General features: G+C 44.0%; 1 protein-coding gene across 2 annotated transcripts in view; it reads right to left on the minus strand.

Annotated features, from left to right (window-relative positions):
- The window catches only part of LOC142560922 (uncharacterized), a 384,720-nt gene that overhangs the window by 21,937 nt on the left and 341,902 nt on the right, over window positions 1–20,881 (minus strand). The window contains exons 25-27 of one of the 2 annotated variants that reach the window (XM_075673343.1): window positions 15,368–15,562; window positions 574–703; window positions 60–118 (exon numbers count right to left, since the gene is read on the minus strand). In XM_075673343.1, the coding sequence (XP_075529458.1) occupies window positions 60–118; window positions 574–703; window positions 15,368–15,562 (384 nt within the window). The remainder of the gene's footprint in view (window positions 1–59; window positions 119–573; window positions 704–15,367; window positions 15,563–20,881) is intronic. The other variant, XM_075673344.1, reaches the window with a different exon arrangement.

A 20,881-nucleotide genomic window follows, 5' to 3' on the forward strand; every position in this document is an offset into this window, starting at 1 on the left:
AAAATTCAACTCGTGGACAATGCCAGCCTTAAAAAAGAAAAAAAAAAAACGCTCCTTACTGAATTTGCTGCAGTGTTTGTTGACAGACAATCTTCGCTCCAGTGAGGCACAGTGTCTCCTGGAAATGAAACAGAAGCCAGTGATTTCTTGTGTATGCTCTGCATGCCCAGATGGACAGAGAAAAGTCAGCAATGCCATGCTCAAAAGAGAAAAATGGGCGAGTTGGTATGGAAGCACGGCTCAACTCAAAGCGCGAACTACCAGAACACAAGCTTGTTCCTTAGATTGTGTGCCAGTAGTTTACGCTCTTAATTTAGCAATGCCATGCTGTAGCATGAACTACAGCAGTCAAGGCAAATGATGCATTGCGTGAACGGAATAATGAAGGAAGCATGAGGGACAAAGTGCTGATGGAAACCGGCATTAATGCACCTGCTAAAACTCGGAAACCTAAAATGCATTCTACATCAGCAGATCAAGTCAGTGCGCAGTTGGTCAGCACCACACTTGACTTATGTATACACTGATGCCCTTGCTACGCATAACTTAATTTACTGCAAACAATAAACAAACCTGCTCCAAAGACTGCATCAAACGACCTGTGCTCCTGATGAGGAGTGACATGCTGGTGGAAGCGATCTGCACACACGGCAAAGAGGTCGTCCTCTCTGTCATCGTCAAAGATGCTCTCACTAAATGGTGCCTGCATTCAAAATACAACAAGCCAAGATGTATGCACTGAAAGATAAACAGGGTAATATAATCAGCAATTTCAAAGATACAGTAAAAACAGTGGAATAATTCTGCACTGACCTGTACAGTACCCAGGGCAGCTACAATCCCTCAATGCGAAGTAGTAATGAACAGGTTACAAAGGCTCTTTCTACAACTAGCAATGAAGTCAGAAGGGCTTTGCAAAACATGAAACGGTGAGAAGTGGCAGGAGAAGATCCACTACCAGTCAATTTAATCAAAGATGTAGGAGACATAATGCATGAAAAACTAGTGGTCCTTTATACGAACTGTCTTCAAGGGTCTCAGAGAACTGGAATGAATGGATGGAAGACTTTATTAATTGGGAGAAGGTTGGAAGATGGTGGGTTGTTGGTCGCACTAGGTGGCTGGGAGTCCCTGGCTCTCGGCGAACTCTTTGGCCTGCTCGACGGCATGGAGTTGTACTGCTGGGTCGGAGTTGAGCAGCACAGCCTCCCACTGCTCTGAAGTAGGTTCCGGAGGAAGCAGGTCCTCCAGACAATTACAAAGTATGAAGAATGTCAACATCCACAAAAAGGGAGACGTTAAAGAATTGAACAATTATAGGTACATTAGCTTACTTTCAGTGTTGTATAAAATATTCACCAAGATAATTTCCAATAAAGAAAGGGCAACACTCGAACTCAGTCAACCAGGAGAACAGGCTGGTTTCAGGAAGGGTTATGCTACAATGAATCACATGCATGTCATCAGAGAAATCCGAAGAGTACAATCAACCTCTCTATATGACTTTCATAGATTACGAAAAGGCATTTGATTCAGTAAAGATACCAGAAGTCATAGAGGCATTACATAATCAAGGAGTACAGGATGCTTACATAAATATCTTGGAAAGTATCTACAGAGATTCCACAGCTGCCTTTATTTTCCTCAAGAAAAGTAGGATGATGATGATATGTGGTGTTTAATGATGCAAGGGCCAGGTATGGCCAAAGAACGGCATGACAAATGGTCATTTTAACGATGTACTGTGAATGGCGTGGACAGTGAATTCATCATGGTAGATGTGACATGACTGTAAAAGGGCCTAAAAACTGTTGCTGTAAATGGCGTAAACTATATAGGTACTAAAATGATGACACTGATTAGTTAGGGACATGGGCGATGGCACCTGGGTTTCGTTAAAAACATGATGCAACAAAACAAAACATAACAGTGACACTAGAGCTTCAAGAGAGCCCTTAAATAGAAGGGCTGTTAGTTGTGTGCTAAAAATTACCTGTCCAAATGATTTCCAGAGTATATGTTTCAGCTAAAAAATAATTTCGGGTTAAAAAGCGGTTAATCGTTAAGAAAAAATGCAGGGTGAAGAGGTTTATTTTCACGATATGCAGAAGGGAAATACTTTATCATCTCGGTTTCTATTGCAGGGCACTGAATAAGAACATGGAGTACTGCCAGACTATTGCCGCACTTACAAGTCAGAGGATCGCCCCCACTCAAGAGATAAGAGTGAGTACCATAAGTGTGTCCTATTCTTAATTGGCAAAGAAGTGTTTCCTTGTACCGTGCTGTTTTCTCACTTATCCAGTTCCCTAGTTTTGGTTTTATCATGTGTAGTTTATTCAATGTTTGTGTATCCCACTCTCCTTGCCAATGACTCCTCAGTTTACGATGTAGAAAAGACTTTAGGTCTGTGGCAGGGATAGGGACATTACCATCTGTGTAGCTAAAACTCACTGACGTAGCATTTTCATCAGCAGCTACGTTGCCTTTTATAACTTTACGGCCAGGTACCCAGCATAAGACCATTGCTTGGTCGCACATATATGCAGAGCACAATAAGTTATACAACTCATTCAAAATGCAATTCTTATGTTTTTGTAAACTAATTAGCGCTCTCACGACACTTAACGAGTCTGTGAAGAGAACAGCCTTAGTGACATTTGTGAGCCTTATGTGTTTAATAGTTGAGAATATAGCGTATGCTTCCACTGTAATGACACTGGCATGGGTTTAGTGCCCCATATGTTGAAAATGAGGGTCCAAGTGCTGCGTAAGCAACACCAGCAGGAAACTTCGAAGCAACTGTGCAAAATTCATCCCAGGAGTACTTCTCTTTAAGTTCAAGAAAATGCAATTGTATGTCAGCCTCAGGTGCTCGTTTCGATATTTCTAAGAAAGAGATGTCACATTGGATAGTCAGCCACTCCCAAGGCGGTGGGAGCCGAGTACGAGCCGTTGAGACATTCTCTGAAAAAGGGCCCCCTGTTTTTCCCGAGAGTGCTTCCAACTGGAGGGACAGAGGAGGCCGGTTGGCTGGGCGGTTACGGAATAGCCTGGCAGTGGACAAGTCACCAATTGTAATATGACATGAATGCCGAATATCTGATTTAACTTTCAGGGCATAACAGAAAGTTAAATATGTTCTTTGTAGATGTAGAGGGAATTTGTTGGATTCAACATACAGGCTTTCTATAGGACTAGTCCTGAAAGCACCTGTAGCAAGACGGATACCCAAGTGGTGAATCAAATCTAACATCTTCAAGGCGCCAGGCATAAGAGAGCTATACACTATGGCACCGTAGTCGAGGCGTGACCTTATCAGACTTTTATACAAGCTTGAGAGACACCTTCTGTCACTTCCCCAGGATGTATGGGACAAGAACTTCAGAAGATTCATTGTATTCATACACTTCGCCTTCAGATATTTCAAGTGGGGGATAAATGTTAATTTAGAGTCTAAAATAAGGCCCAAAAATTTACGTTCATGGCTCACAGGGAGATGTTGTTGATTAAGATAAATAACAGGATCACGTAATATACCTCTCTTGTTCGAGAAGAGAACACACATGCTTTTTTGCGGGTTTAATTTAAACACATTCTCGTCAGTCCACTTTGACAATTTGTTTAGCCCAAGCTGTACACGTCACTCACAGATGGAAATACTACATGATTTAAAACCTATTTGTACGTCATCCACATACACAGAATAAAACATTGTATGTGGTATGATAGTATAAAGCAAGTTCATTTTGCGACGAATAGAGTGCAGCTAAGCACACCACCTTGTGGTACACCCGTTTCCTATGTAAATAGAATGAGATAGCACATTACCAACTCTGACATGGAACGTGTGGTTAGACAGATAACTTTGGATGACATTCAGCAAATTGCCTCGGGCTCCCATTTCAGCCAAGTCGCGGAGAATTCTTAAACACCACGTGGTGTCATATGCCTTCTCCATGTCAATAAATAATGACAAAAAGAAATGCTTATGCACAAAAGCGTCGCGAATATTCGTCTCGATGCGGACAAGGTGATCAGTTGTGGATCTACCTTCCCTGAAACCACACTGTAGGGGATCTAATAGTTTGGTACTCTCAAGAAAATGAAGGAGGCGCTGGTTAACCATTTTCTCAAACAGTTTACATAGGCAACTTGTCAAGGCTATAGGCCTATAGCTGTTGATTGAAGTTGGGTGCTTGTCTTTTAGTATTGGTATGATTATTGCTTCCTTCCAGGCGGATGGAATGCAGCCGGCAGAGAACACGAAGTTGAAAAGTGACAGTAGTTTTATGGGTTTCAGGGTGTAGGTGTTTGACCATTTCATACACTATTCTGTCACTTCCTGGAGCGGACTTGTTACAGCCATTTAGTGCAGCCTAAATTTTCGCCATGTTAAATGGACGGTTGTAAGGTTGATTACTACTTCCTTTCCGACCCAGAGGTAGTTGCTCCGCTTGTTTCCGGTATCTCAGAAATGTATCTGAGTACAGTTGAACCCGACTCCGGACAGGCCACCATTGGAATCTGAACCTGGCAACGTTTAACGTTAGGACATTATCTAGTGAGGCGAGTCTAGCAGTGTTATTGGAGGAATTAGAGGGTAGTAAATGGGATATAACAGGGCTCAGTGAGGTTAGGAGGATAAAAGAAGCATATACAGTGCTAAAAAGCGGGCACATACTGTGCTACCGGGGCTTAGCGGAGAGACAAGGACTAGGACTCGGATTCCTGATTAATAAGGAAATAGTTGGTAACATACAGGAATTCTATAGCATTAACGAGAGGGTGGCAGGCCTTGTTGGGCAACTTAATAAGAGGTACAAATTGAAGGTAGTACAAGCCTATGCCCCCTACATGCAGTCATGATGACCAGGAAGTCGAAAGCTTTTATGAAGACATGGAATCGGCGATGGGTAAAGTCAAAACAAAATACACTATACTGATGGGCGACTTCAATGCCAGGGTAGGCAAGAAGCAGGCTGGAGACAAGTCAGTGGGGGAATATGGCATAGGCTCTAGGAATAGCAGAGGAGAGTTATTAGTAGAGTTTGCAGAACAGAATAATATGCGGATAATGAACACCTTTTTCTGCAAGCGGGTTAGCCGAAAGTGGACGTGGAGGAGCCCGAATGGTGAGACTAGAAATGAAATCGACTTCATACTCTGCGCGAACCCTGGCATCATATAAGATGTAGACGTGCTCGGCAAGGTACGCTGCAGTGACCATAGGATGGTAAGAACTCGAATTAGCCTTGACTTGAAGAGGGAAAGGAAGAAACTGGTGCACAAGAAGCCAATCAATGAATTAGCAGTAAGAGGGAAATTAGAGGAATTCCGGATCAAGCTACAGAACAGGTATTTGGCTTTAACTCAGGAAGAGGACCTTAGTGTTGAAGCAATGAACGACAATCTTATGGGCATCATTAAGGAGTGCGCAATAGAAGTCGGTGGTAACTCCGTTAGACAGGAAACCAGTAAGCTACCGCAGGAGACGAGAGATCTGATCAAGAAACGCCAATGTATGAAAGCCTCTAACCCTACAGCTAGAATAGAACTGGCAGAACTTTCTAAGTTAATCAACAAGCGTAAGACAGCGGACATAAGGAACTATATTATGGATAGAATTGAACGGGCTCTCAGGAACGGAGGAAGCCTAAAAGCAGTGAAGAAGAAACTAGGAATAGGCAAGAATCAGATGTGTGCGTTAAGAGACAAAGCCGGCAATATCATTACTAATATGGATGAGTTAGTTCAAGTGGCTGAGGAGTTCTATAGAGATTTATACAGTACCAGTGGCACCCACGACGATAATGGAAGAGAGAATAGTCTAGAGGAATTCGAAATCCCACAGGTAACGCCAGAAGAAGTAAAGAAAGCCTTAGGAGCTATGCAAAGGGGGAAGGCAGCTGGGGAGGATCAAGTAACAGCAGATTTGTTGAAGGATGGTGGGAACACTGTCCTAGAAAGATTGGCCGCCCTATATACACAATGCCTCATGACCTCGAACGTACCGGAATCTTGGAAGAACGCTAACATAATCCTAATCCAAAAGAAAGGGGACGCCAAAGACTTGAAAAATTATAGACCGATCAGCTTACTGTCCATTGCCTACAAAGTATTTACTAAGGTAATCGCAAATAGAATCAGGAACACCTTAGACTTCTGTCAACCAAAGGACTAGGCAGGGTTCCGTAAAGGCTACTCAACAATAGACCATATTCACACTATCCATCAAGTGATAGAGAAATGTGCAGAATATAACCAACCCTTATATATAGCTTTCATTGATTATGAGAAAGCGTTTGATTCAGTCGAAACCTCAGCAGTCATGGAGGCATTACGGAATCAGGGTGTAGATGAGCCATATGTAAAAATACTGGAAGATATCTATAGAGGCTCCACAGCCACCGTAGTCCTCCACAAAGAAAGCAACAAAATCCCAATAAAGAAAGGCATCAGATAGGGAGATACGATATCTCCAATGCTATTCACAGCGTGCTTACAGGAAGTATTCAGAGACTTGGAGTGGGAAGAATTGGGGATAAAAGTTGATGGAGAATACCTTAGCAACTTGCGATTCGCTGATGATATTGCCTTGCTTAGTAACTCAGGAGACCAATTGCAATGCATGCTCACTGACCTGGAGAGGCAAAGCAGAAGGGCGGGTCTGAAAATCAGTCTGCAGAAAACTAAAGTAATGTTTAAGAGTCTCGGAAGAGAACAGCAGTTTACGATAGGTAGCAAGGCACTGGAAGTGGTAAGGGAATACATCTACTTAGGGCAGGTAGTGACCACGGATCCGGATCATGAGACTGAAATAACCAGAAGAATAAGAATGGGCTGGGGTGAGTTTGGAAGGCATTCTCAAATCATGAACAGCAGGTTGCCACTATCCCTCAGAAGGAAAGTGTATAACAGCTGTGTGTTACCAGTACTCACATATGGGGCAGAAACCTGGAGGCTTACAAAAAGGGTTCTGCTGAAATTGAGGACGACGCAACGAGCTATGGAAAGAAGAATGATAGGTGTAACGTTAAGGGATAAGAAAAGAGCAGATTGGGTGAGGGAACAAATGCGGGTAAATGACATCTTAGTTGAAATCAAGAAAAAGAAATGGGCATGGGCCGGACATGTAATGAGGAGGGAAGATAACCGATGGTCATTAAGGGTTACGGACTGGATTCCAAGGGAAGGGAAGCGTAGCAGGGGGCAGCAGAAAGTTAGGTGGGCGGATGACATTAAGACGTTTGCAGGGACAACATGGCCACAATTAGTACTTGACCGGGGTAGTTGGAGAAGTATGGGAGAAGCCTTTGCACTGCGGTGGGCGTAACTGGGCTGATGATGATGATGTTGAACCTGTTTACATTGAATTATTCTATATATCGAACAATTTCTGGACAAGGTATAGTTACAATGAGTATATATAGCAAAAATTCTGCTCACAGCGAACAAAAATAGCAGCGACTCCCGATATATCAAACATCAAGTTGCGGAAAAATGCCCCCAGAAGTTGGCTTTCCCTCGTGGTGGTGGAGAAACCCGGCGGCGCGGTTCCATCCAACCGCTCTCCCTACCGTGACTGCGCTGAGTTGAGCGAGCCGTTGACAACCCCCTGCAAAAAATGATCCTGGCCCACACGTGGCGCTTGCTCAGACAGCCAATCATAGGTTCTTGTGTCCTCGTCGTGCAAGATGGCGAAAGTGCGATTTGTCTCGCTCATGGTCTCGCTGCTTTTCTGGTTCATTGTGTGCGAGTCTTGTGGGCCTTCTCCCGCACTGTTGCCGTGATGAAGCGGCAGAATTCGTCTTTCGCCGTGAAGCTCGAAATCATAAATTGGGTCAAACGCGGTGACAAGTCGGATGTCCCCGCAGGATGCAAGATTCCGAGGAGCACTCTCAGCACGAGCTTGAAAAATAAGGGGAGATTAGGCCTAAAGCACCAAACTCGCGACCCCGTGCCCGTGGCGCCCGACGCGTACGCACGGCCGTGTACGAGTGGTTCATGCGAAATTGCTTCAGCCGTGCCGGCTTCTGCGTGCTCGGTGATGACTGTAAATTCTGATGAATGCAACGAAGTCATTGCCGGTGTTGCCATTTTGGAGCGAGCTGTCAGAATTTCCGGAAGCTGTTGACGAATCAACGGTGGATGAGTTTGTGAGCGCAAATGATGGTGTTGCGACCACAGGAGAGCCCGAAAACAAAGACTACATTGCCGATATCGTACCGAGCACAAGTGAAATTGGGCCCAATGAGGAAAGCAACGACGATCCTTTGCCCACGTCCTCCAAAGTGATTGGTGCGCTCGCACTAGTCCGGTGCTTTTGCGCGAATGCGGAAGGTTGCGGCCTCAGCTGCTCCGACTCCTTAGACAATGTGGAGAAGTGCGTGCGTCGCTGGCAGCGAAATTGGCCAAGCAGAAGAAAATGCAGGACTATTTCATGCGAAACTAAGCTAATTCCATCAATAAAGTGATTTTATAAATGATATGTGCTTTTATGACATCCAATTATTTAGCAGGCTTATATCGAATTATGCTCTATATCCAACTGATAGGCCTTTTTTTGCGAGTTTGATATAGTCGGGTTCGACTGTAGTGGGATGAACTAGAAATCTTTTTAAAATGTGCCCCTAGAGAATCAGCTTGGTCAATAAGTGTGTCTCCTTTTGTATTTACCAATGGTAGAGCATGAGTTTCGTGGCCTTTTGTTTTGTTTACCCTGTTGCAGGCTTTTCTTTTGTCTGTATATGAATTAATACTAGAGATGTATTTTTGCCAGCTTTCCCTTTTGGCATGGCGGCACGTTCTTCTACCTTCAGACTTTATTTTCTTGGAGCTGATGAAGTTCTTGGTAGTTGGAGAGTCGCGAAGGCAACTCCAAGCCTTATTTTGATTTTTGCGAGCTTCCGTACACTGCTCATTCCATCAAGGAATACGTCGTTTAGAGGGCGATCCATTCGTTTCAGGGATACATATTGATGCAGCATCAGCTATATATGCTGTCAAATATGACACTGCATCATCGATTGAGAGAGTACAGATGCCATCCCAAGTCAAATGTGTCAGTTCTGTGTATCGTTTCCAGTCAGCACAGTCAACCTTCCAACGGCGCAGATGTAGCGAACACTCATAGCCTTTTGTTACTTTTAAGACAATTGGGAAGTGGTGACTCCCATATGAATTTTTGATCACGTTCCACTCCATGTATGGCACGAGCATACATGATGTGATACTTAAATCTATAGATGAGAATGCTTTGTTTGCTAAGCTGTTGCATGTGGGTTCTTTCTTGTTTAGTAAGCATGCACTTGTGGATAAAAGGAAGTTTTCTAATAAGCGCCCTCTAGTATCACAATGAGAATCTCTCCAGAGGGTGTTATGTGCATTTAAATCGCCTCCTACAATGTAAGGTTCGGGGGGTTCTGCGATAAAGCTCTGAAACTCTGTCCCGGAAAGTTGATGGCTGGAAGGGATGTACAGAGAGCTAACTGTGACTAGCTTATTAAACAGCATGGCTCTGATTGCAACTGCCTCAAGGGGCGTTTGCAGATGTAAATGCTGGCAGGCGACATCCTTATCAACTATTATAGCAACACTGCCTGACGAGGCGAAAGTGTCATTGCGATCTTTGCGTAAATGGCATATTGTCTGAGAAAGTTAGTGTATGAAGGATTGAGGTGTGTCTCTTGCACATACAGCACCCTTGAATTAAACTTGTGAAGGAGTTCCTTAATGTCATCAAGATTGTGTATTAGACCTCTCACATTCCAATGCATTATCTGTGTGGCCCTGAGGTGTGTGTGTCAAATCAATTCAGTTAGCTCACGAGACCTTTCCAGGCCCCGCGATACGGGATTTTTCTTTTTTCTTGGCGCGCTCCACGGAGCTACGCCATTCCTTCGGCGTCTAAGACGCCGGAGTCATGTTTGCCGAGCATGCTTGCTGAGTGGGCACGAGCAGTGGCCCTGGGACTGGCAGGCCCGGAGGTCTGCTGGCCCATCGTGGCAGGGAGCAAACAGCAGTGGCTGCTCCTGCCAGGGGACTGATGGCGTAACCGCCGTCACACTCCGTGTGACTCGGGTGGCCGCTGGAGCATGTGACACTGCCCCCCGGCATGTCACATCACTGTAGGACGAATTCGATTGATTGTGAACAGAAAAAAGCTTGCGCAATTCTAGGAAAGAAATGTTTAGTCTGACCTTGAGTTCGATTATTTGTTTTTCTTTCTTCCATGATGGGCACGATCGCGAATAGGCGGGGTGGTCTCCGTCACAGTTAGCGCAGTGGGTTGTGGAAGAACAGTTGTCTGAAGTGTGGTCTTTAGATGCACATTTTGCACAAGTGGCATGCCCTTTGGAAGCTCTGAGACCCAAGCCCAAAATGCTGACACTTGAAGCATCTGCGCGGATTGGGAATGTACGGTCGTATGCGAAGTTTACAATATCCAGTCTCTATTGAATCAGGTAGTTCACTTGTTCCAAACATAATTATTACATGCTTTGTTGGAATTTCCTTGTCATCACACCTTAACATAATTTGCTGCACCTTTACCATGTTTTGGTCTTGCCATCCATCCAACAGCTCACTTCACTGAGTTCAAGGAGGTCGTCATCAGAAATGACCGGTGGGGGCCCACAGAGACAGGAATGTCGCCAAACACAAGTTTTGTTAGTTTGCTGTATTGAAGCTTGTCACGCACTTTCAGAAGAAGGTCGCCGCTTCCCATCTTAGTTACTTTGTAACCAGAGCCGATTGCTTCTGTCAGACATTTGTAAAAACAAATGGGGATATTGTATGGACTGTCTTGGTTTCATGTTGACTATGTATTACATAGTACTTGCAAAATATTTCTTTTGGTTTCATGAGAAAGTTAAACATTTCATCGGTGCGTGCCCTCTTCAGGGAGCGATCAGGGAGTGGGAGGAAACTAGAAGCCATATGTAGCATTACTGTATTTGGCAGAAGTGCCCGCCGCCCACTTCGGATACCAACCTGGGAACGTCACAGGAATAGAAAAATTCTATTCTGTGTACGCCAGCGGTACACTCCCATTATAACCTTTTATATATATATATATATATATATATATATATGTGTGTGTGTGTGTGTGTGTGTGTGTGTGTGTGTGTGTGTGTGCACGCACACACACAAACAAACACACACACCGAAGACTGGATATATTACACAAGGTTAACCCTTGCCGCCCAAAAGCTAGGAAGTTAAAAGAAATGAATAGAAGACAGGAAGAATGGAAAAGGGGGAGAGAAAGACAAAGATTGGTGAGGAGGACAGGAAAAGGCGACTGCCGATTTCCTCCAGGTGGGTCAGTCTGGAGGTGTCGTCTATGAGAAGCAGAGGCCAAAGAGGTGTGCTGCCTTCTCCGTGCGGCCTTAAAGGTCCAAACACCCAGCGTCGGCTCAACCCCCAGGATCCCTGTTTCTTCAGACATGGCTAAGCCATGCACGGCTAAATGTGGGAGGTTCCAAACCTCCTGTGCTCGGGTACGTGGTGTCGCAACACACCAAACGCCTGCTTGTGCAGACGCCCCTGCGGGACAAGAAAAGTAGGAAGATACCTATAAAGAAAGGGGCCAGACAAGGAGAAACAATCTCTTCAATGCTATTCACTGCGTGCTTGGAAGAAGTATTCAAGCTATTAAACTGGGAAGGCTTGAGAGGAAGGGTCTACGGCAAATATCCCAGCAACCTTCGATTTGCAGATGACATTGTCCTGTTCAACAACATGGGGGACGAGTAGAAAAGAACAACTAATAGGAAAGAAGAGAAGCATACAAAAAGCATGTTCCTAGGGTTGGCAATAAAAAGATGACAGTGGCAGTAATCACATTAACCTACTACAGTAAAAAGAAGCCACTCAATAATGAGCATGTGGCAAGGTTCCCGAGGTCATGTTTAATGAAAAAGTTTAACAAGGTTCACAGCAACCAGTGAGGTAAAAGACGTATAAAGATACATTAGATTATGTTATTCTGTATACTTTAAACTCGCATATCCTTCAGAGACGACGTCTCTTACTGCTGCTACGGTTCCATTATGCTTTAATTCTGAGCCGATGCCACACACCTGGCATACGACACAGACTGGTGGTACTCCATGTACCTCTACCACCTGAAAGTTAAACAAGTAAGGTTGAGCTAGCAATCAGTAATGGACAGCATGTAGTACTTTTAGCTGTACTTTGTTCCCTACCACTGGCATTTACATCTGAAAAATATATGATAGCACTGAAAGCGACCACACACGCCAACGACAACCAAAAGAGATCAGATCTCAAAGGCATGGCATCATGCAGAACAAGTGGAAACAGTTGAGAGTAACATGAACTGTTTCAAGAAAAATGGTGGCGACAATGTATATCCGTCGCCCTGTTCATCATCATCAGCCTGTTTTATGTGCACTGCAGGATGAAGGCCTCTCCCTGCGATTTCCAATTAACTCTGTCCTGCGCCAACAGATTCCAACTACCGCCCGCGAATTTCCTAATTTCATCGCTCCACCTAGTTTTCTGCCATCCTTGACTGCGTTTCCCTTCTCTTGGTACCCATTCTGTAACCCTAATGGTCCAACGGTTATCTAACCAGCGCATTACCTGACTTGCCCAGCTTCATTTTTTTCGCTTGATGTCAATTAGAATGTTGTCTATACCTGTTTGCTCTCTGATCCAAACCGCTCTCTTTCTGTCTCTTAACGTTATGTCTAGCAATCTTCCTTCCATCGCTCTTTGCGCGGTTCTTAACTTGTTCTCAAGCTTCTTTGTCAGTCTGCAAGTCTCTGCCCCGCTTTATATGTCAGCATTGGTAAAATGCACTGATTACACACCTTCCTTTTCAACGATAATGGTAAGCTTCCAGTCAAGCAAAAAAATAAGCATGCGGACTCTTTCAGCTTTCTGTTGCGCAGCAGCGACCACATTGGCACCTGTGATAAGTGTAGTACCACAACCTGTGAATGAAGTTGTGTGCCGTACGCTGCAATGCACAGATGGACCTGGGCATGCTTCAATAACAATGTAGCACAATTGAAATACACAAGTGTGACAAAGCGTTACATCATGACACTTGCATGCACGTACGCAATGAAATGTTTACATGCTGAAACGTACAGCCTTAAGTAGAAAAGAAAAGAAAGGAAAATATGAACACAATGACGTAGTATTTCACACATCTACAGTCGCCGACTGATTTTTCGGACTCCAAAAATTCGGACATGCTCAATTATTCGGTCTGCTTTGCGGCATCACCCTTCTCCCCATAGACCATAACGTATAACAACTGCCGAAAGTTCGGACACCTTGCAACCTCTCGTCTGATTTTTCAGACACTCCTTGAGCCAACTCGATCGAGAGCACCATGCACCGACTCTGACCGGTGCATGGTTCAACTTGCTGAATGCCATTTTTGTTTTGAACGGAGACTCCTTGCTGCCCCATGAAGTGGCGCTACTGCAAATCCCCGCTCATCATAATTGTTTCTGCCTGGTTCGTGGTTACAGCAGTTCCAGTCTCAGTTTAGTAAGCCATGTCAAGACAATCCAGCAGCCGATTTGCTTCATTCTTCGTGCTCGATGTTGAGAGTAAGCCATGTTTTTTGTTTGCGACTGGTGTTGGTGTGACGGCGTGGTGGTGTTTGCTTTGTATGCTGTGTCGAGGTTGTGGTGATACAATGCGGCATACAGAAACATCGCGTCAAGTGTCTCATAGCGCCGACAGTGCCCGCGCAGACTGCGCTGGGGAATGCCGACAAGCGGGTGCCGGAAGGCCTAGGATTTGTCGCCTTCCGATGCGCTCCCTACTGATGCCAAAAATGTTCTGCCGAGAGCTGCGCAGTGGTTACAGTGCGATTCCGGACACAGTCTCATTTGACAGTTTCACAGGTGCTGACACTGCTGTACTGACATGCGCAGAACTCGATGATGGTGAGATCATTCGTCAGGTTTCTGCTGCACCGCCGAACGATGCCTCCGAGTCGGAAGATGACGCACCATGTGCTATGCTGCTGTCGCATGCAGAGTGTGTACAAGCAGTGACCGTGCTTTCAGCAGCCTATAGTGACCGTACGAACCTTTCCGAGGTTAAGGTTTATCTGATTGCGTGTAAACTAAACAGCGTGCAACAGAGCATTCATGATTTCTTCAAGCCTACTCCGAGCCCGAATAAGTGCGTGAAAATAAAGGATTTCTTTTTTTTTTTCTTAATCTGCTTTTTCGGACACCTGTTTATTCAGACATTTCTGCAGTCCCCGTGAGGTCTGAATAAATGGTCAGCAACTGTGGATGTAACTGGTTGCATGTATCGAATTAAAGCTAGGATATATATATACTAGTATATATAAAGGTATTGTGGCAAATGCTATGAATTGCAACTGGAGTAGCCCCTGCATTCAATGTGAGGCGCGCGCCAATGTAGTGGCTGCTGTCCCTGCTTCCATCATCACCTTATGACGTGATGCTGTACAAAGCATTGGAGCAAAAATCGTTCACATCTAATATATTGCAGCGACTACATCCTCCAAGCAAATACATATACCGCAGTTAATTGGAGCACATGTGCAACAAACCAGCAGATGAAAGAAGCACAGAGCGAGGGGTGCACCAGCGTGTGCCACAGTTATGCACGCTCATGTGATTTTTTGTTTACAAAACATGTCACGTATGTCACTGGGCCCCAAACAGTCTTCTGAATCGAAACTGTGACTGGTTGTAACACACAAGCACATAAATAAATCGCTACGCACTGGAGCAAATGAGTTTCTTTATCATGATTATTGAGTCGTTAGCTAATGATTAAGCACAAAAAAACAGATCCTCAAAAATTTTGTGTCCTTACTCTTTAAATGGCCGATGGCCTAAGTCAAAAATATCTCCTGCAAGCAGTAAGTGAAAGTTAACATTTCTCTTAAAAGCAAGAAATTTCATTTAAATGACTTGAGTAGCTGCCCAATGAAACAATTTCTCTATCTCATTATAAAAAAGGTTGTCCACGAAATAAATGTTCCCACCAAGACTTGCTTTGAACTTATTTTCGGTTAGTAATCATGCTAACGACAAAATATCCAGGCTTATGGCAGAGGAGAAAACATATGACCAGCAGAGAGTATTTAGCGCAGCAGGAACTTTCACATAAAAAATTATCACCACGAATGTGGCTACGTTTTTAATGCAACTTGAGTCTTGTTAAGCTGAATGGCATTTCACGTGGTATCTGTCAGCCCAAAGCTTTCCAAATTAGGCTTAACAAGACAATGACCAATCAATCAACTACAAAATGCATATGTTAGTGTAACCATTGTGAGTGAAGAGAAATGCCTGTACATTCAGTCGGCATCATAACTGAAAACAGTGTTTACCTGTGACCCAGCTGTAGTGGCCACAGCTGGCACTGCTTGGCATGGCTTGTGCCTGGCTTCTGCTGGTACAGGCTGCAGGCTGTTTACAGCAAAGAGGTCTTCTTCTTCCGTGGACGGCGATTTGACCACCATCAAGGCTGGCTTCAATGAAGGAGAGTTGACAGTCGGCTCTGCATCCGACCTTGAAGGTGCCACCTGCGTGTTTGTTGCAAAGTAATTGCAAAGTTGCAAACATGTCTCTAAAGCATGCAGTCAGTTCTCTTTCCCACGTCTACTTAACCCTTTGAAAGTCACTGCCATACATGTATGGCAGTGGAAACAATTTCGAAGTGGCTGTACATGCAAGCTGGCAATCAAACATTTGGAAAAAAAAAAGTGCCTTTTTATAGCAGAGTGCTGCCTAGGGTTGCTCTGGAGGTGCTGCAACCTTCTGTGATTTTTATAGAAAAACTTTACTGTGCTGCCACCTTTCAGCTTCCAACAAAACAGATTTTTTTTTGCTTCATTTTATGGACGCTGCAGCTACGGTAGTTTCCTGCTTGGCCTCAAGTACTGCTGTACACTCATGCCTGCACGTGTGCACTTTATAATCGTAATTCTTGCGCATTTTGTTTCGAGTCACAGATGTCAGGAAGAGTGATTTTCATCTCGTTTCTTATCAGTCTAACCATTACTGTGAGATGCTTGCCAGCGTGGCTTCTTTTGTAAGCGTGCCATTACTTTGTCTACAGGCAGGCGCTCGGAAACCGATGATACTGCCACATATGCATCTCGTTTTGTGAGAACTGAGAGAATCTCATCCAGCGAACTAACAGTCGGTTACTGCGAATTTCTCACTCGCTTTATTTTTCTGACGAGTGCGGGCCACATGGGGCCGTGTTCTCTAATGACTGATTTCATTTCTCATTGTTCTGACCCTCTGTCATTGGTTTGAACATGGCTCAGAGGCCTTCACACTGCCATCCTTGCTGGGATCGCACCCTCCCACATGATAAAAGCTGGAGATGAAATGAAACATATTAAAGTGTGGGCTCTAACTGTTTCAAACCTATTTAAAGCATAAAAATAAATTGTGGGAATTTTATTACATTTGTAAAAATTAATTATGCTACTTTACCCATGTATTCAACAATAAACCATGTGTAAAACTCCACCCATGAAAAAACTTGTCATTTTACTTTCACCTCAAAAATTATTTGCTTGTTTTTCTTGAAAGGTCACTTTGAGAAATTTATAACTACAATAAAATAAATGCGACCCTCAAAGGGTTGACCCCTTAACTAGACATTGCATGTTGGACTTGTTGGGAGCGCGTCTGCAGATGCGCCGCCAAGTCGACCACACCGCAGGGAGCACTAGCGACAGGTGCAGGACACTTTCGCCATGTTGAAAGGAGCGATTCAAAGGAAACAATTTTCTTAAAGCAGAATATGTTATGCGATGTCTCAGAAAAACATAGCAAGCGGAGCTGAGATGTTTGTTTTCCAGATGGTGCCACTTGGCTTTTGTAACAGCAAAGTGGGGAGCACGTCATGGGGAGTCAACAGATGCGCGGCTTCCTGGGCACGTAAACTAGATTTTGGCGTGAATTGTGCCACACCTCCAAACATGGAATCTGCAAAGAGCTTTTACAGACATTGAAACTGCAGCACTACTGATGTGTTGGAGCTTGACAGTAACTCTGACAGCAAAAAATAGCAACTGAGATGACAAGAACCACTTGGAAAAGTCAGTCACAACACTTGCAAATTCCAATGAATGGCATGACAGTGGAGCTGGTAAGAAGTTATGTTTTCCAAGGAAGACCACAGATGGACTGTGACATGCCCTTGAGTGCTGCACTGTGCTTCAACATTTTTCACACGAGCTTGTGAAGTGAAAAAGAGTGTAACACGATGTTAAATAAAGTTCTGTAATTATTTCTAGAGCACCAGTTTTTAAAAGATAATCTTTGTTATTTAGAACAATATTTAGAGAAAAGATCTCCCCAGGGTGTATTTCTTTTTGAGTAAAAAATTCCCCAGTTAAGGGATTAAGTTGTTTTAAATTGTCACCTACAAACCACTGACAAAGGAAGAGACAGAGAACATATGTCCAAACTATGCTTGAATGGAGTCGGTGCCTTCACTTTACTCTCATGATCATTCTTTTATTGGCAAGTGTAGATATTTGTTTGACAAGATGGATGGCCTGACAATTAAAAGCCTTGTGAGTTATGTTCATCAGCGGAGACTGGATTATAGGCAAATTTCTACTTGTTTCCACACATCACAGCCTTGCCTTTTGTTTGCATGAGCCCAAATTATGGGCTAAGAAATGGTTTAGCACTCACTTTATTCTGTTCCCATAGATGCTTATTTCTGTCCTTTGTGCCTGTAAATGCCTATTATAGCTTTTAAAAGCTGAAAATTCGTTTTGAGGGGCCCATTGTGTTTTTAAAGCACAACTGGTTACTTCCTTCCACAGGACCTTGTGCCATTTGGCAGATGCTGTTGGTAATGGAAACGCACCTGGCAATGTGACACAGAAAGAGCGGCTTATGGAAACTCTGCAACAAGTGAGCAATAAACCCTAACCCTAAATCCACACTCCTCTGCAGTCTTTATTTAAATGAGTGTATGTAAGGAGGTACTTACTTCTGTGCTCCAAAACATGTGGTAAAAAGAAACATTTCACAAAGAGTAATGTCATACCGATATACAAAAACTTCTTAAGAAAGAGTTTTTGTGAACAGTTCAGAAGTTGTGACATAGCTACTACATTATATTGCAGCTTCAAAGGAACCTTGAAACAATTTTCTAACTACTGATATAATGGCCTCACTATTAAAGGTTAACTCCAGCGATTTTTTGACCATGTCAAGGTAATGAAATTTTTAGGTTCCTGATGTGGTGTGTAGTGTTTAGTTATATTTAATTTACAGTGGCACTACTAACACCATAGACGACACTAACGTGGCTTACCTATCTAACAGAGGGCACCACTAAAGTGGGTCTGGTTAAGGTGATTGTGTTTGTGGCGGATGGAAGTGGCTTTCCAGGGCTCCGTGGCAGTGACAAAAACTTAAGCTTTGGTGCATGCTTTGAGCTTGCTTCTTTTTTTGATTTGCTGATTTTTTAGCTTTTAAATAGTATTTGGCTAGTTTTTTTTTTCTTTTTCGTAAGCAGGGGTGTGTTTCGTGTCTATTTAGTTTTGCAGGATAGTCAGAGTGTCCTTTCATGCCACATGTTTCAGCACGTGCAATCGTGTGGGACATTAAGCCTTTTTAGCCTTTAAATAGTTTGGAAGTCGCAAGACTATTAGCTGTTAGTGGTTGTAGTGTGTGTGCATTGTTATTGGGAATATTGCTTTGGTAGGACACTGAGGGCAGGGCTGCGTGTTTGAACAAGTGTGAACATGTGTCATATCTTAAGTCGGTGTGGCACTTATTGCTTCTAAAACATTGGTGATAATTACTTTGCAGCATTTTAAGGATTTTGATTCTGTGTGTATCAGCATTTGCTAGAAGGCACGTGCTCTGAAAGCTTCGGTGTTTGTATTGAGAAAAGCCAAGTGCAACACATGGCAAGAAAGACGGTAAAGCGTGCAGTGTGCGGGGGGGCCCCTCAAGGTAGATGAGTGGACGGATGATAATGGAGAGGAAATCGAGTCAGTCGGCAGACACTCTGATGTTGATGCTATGCTGAAGAAAATGGAGGCCTTCCAGGGTAAGTTTTTCAAACAGGTCAAAGAGCTCGAAAATGAGCTAGATATGTAGTCCAATGCGTCCAACATGGGGAGGGGGTAGCTGGAAAGAATGGCACCTACCTTGAGGCCACCACACAAAAAAAGCAGGAGTGCAGGGGTCACTGCCTCCTGTCAAGTCCGAATCACGTGGAAAAGGACAAAGGGAAGCAGGGAGAGGTAGGAGAGAGTGAAACGATGATTATCGCCGGCGACTCTAACCTGGCTAGGTGCTCAAACGCAGTTGTGGAGAAGGTGACGGGTGACAAAAGAGTGGCGGTAGGGACATTTCCAGAATGGACATTGGGTGCTGTCATAGTGCGAGCAAAAGCAAAGCCTGCGGAAAATGCCCACAGATGCAACCTTGTCATAGTAGGCCAAATTACTTCAACAGAAAATGGACAGGGCTAGGACTTGCGCAAGCTGTCCCCTCAGGTGCAGATCGTGGTGTGCAAGGTGCTGGAGGTGCCTGTATGTGACAGTAACGTACAAAGAGCCGTAGCGGCTGCTAATGAGGCTATATGAACAATGAGCCAAGAGAAAGGCTTTGAGGTAGTCGAAGTAAACAGGGAAGCGAGAAGGTGTGGTGCATTCCAATGAGACGGGACCCATTTCAGTCACAGGCTTGGACGAGAAGTGGGCTGGTGACTTGCTGGTCATGTGGTTGCTTTCTTTTGGGGGGGGGGGGGGGCACGGGCGATGAGGAGGCTAGTGTAGGTAGTAATGGAGAAGGTCCCCTAGGGGAACCTCAGAATAGCATCGCTGTTAATAAGAGACAAAGGAGGAAAAGAAGAAACAGAGCTAGCCATGCAATAGGCTACGTAAACATGCATGGCAGCAGAAGCAAGGAAAAATGGGCAGAGATTGAGGAGCAGTTAAGTAGAGAACAAATAAGGGTGTATGCGGTTACAGAAACGCACCTTAGAGACTCGGAAGAGCCGCCAGTTATTGAGAATTATGTTTGGGAAGGGTGCAACAGAACTAAGTCGGAAAGAAAGGGAGGGGGAGTTGGAATGCTCATCCGTCAGGGAGCCAAATGGAAAAGAGTAAATTCAAAATGTCAAGAGCATCTTTGGTTATCATGTAAAATGAGTGGAAAGAAAACTTGGCCGGGCGTAACGTATTTGTGGACTGGAAATAATTGCAGAGAGAAGAATCAAGAGTTAGTAGAATGTCTAGGTTCCGATATTAAGTGCTTCACGAATGGTGCCTGAATTATCCTGTTAGGTGACGTGAATGCCCACATACAGAATCTACATGGCTATATTGACAACAGCAGGAAGTCAGTGCTAGACCTTTGTGAGCAACATAGCCTCGTTATCGTGAATACGTGCAAGTGCAACGGGCAGACCATGTGGAAAGTCAATCAATCGACCATTGATTACTGTCTGATGACAGAAGGAATTCATGATAAGTTGAGAGAAATGGCCATTGACGAGGAAGGGTATAGCAGCATAGGGAGTGACCATAAACGCATCATTTTGAAAATGGGATATGCAGTTGACAAAGAGAGCAAGGAGCACAAAATGGCCAGTCCAAATTTGAACGCTGAACAGTCCAAATTTTAGCGCTGAACAAATAACAAATATAGACACTAGAATCAAGGAAGAACTTTGCAAATGGCCTAGTAAGGAGTGGAAATAGAGTGAGCTTCCAAGTGTAATAATGACAGAAATATGGAAAGAGAAGCAACATCTTTGTTGGAAAGGAAAAAAGAAACCGAAAAGCTGTTGGAACAGGGAGATATGAGAAGTGATCGCCGAATGACAGAAAGAAACCTGAGAGCACAGA

Source organism: Dermacentor variabilis, chromosome 10, assembly GCF_050947875.1.
Source record: "Dermacentor variabilis isolate Ectoservices chromosome 10, ASM5094787v1, whole genome shotgun sequence".
Taxonomy (NCBI): domain Eukaryota; kingdom Metazoa; phylum Arthropoda; class Arachnida; order Ixodida; family Ixodidae; genus Dermacentor; species Dermacentor variabilis.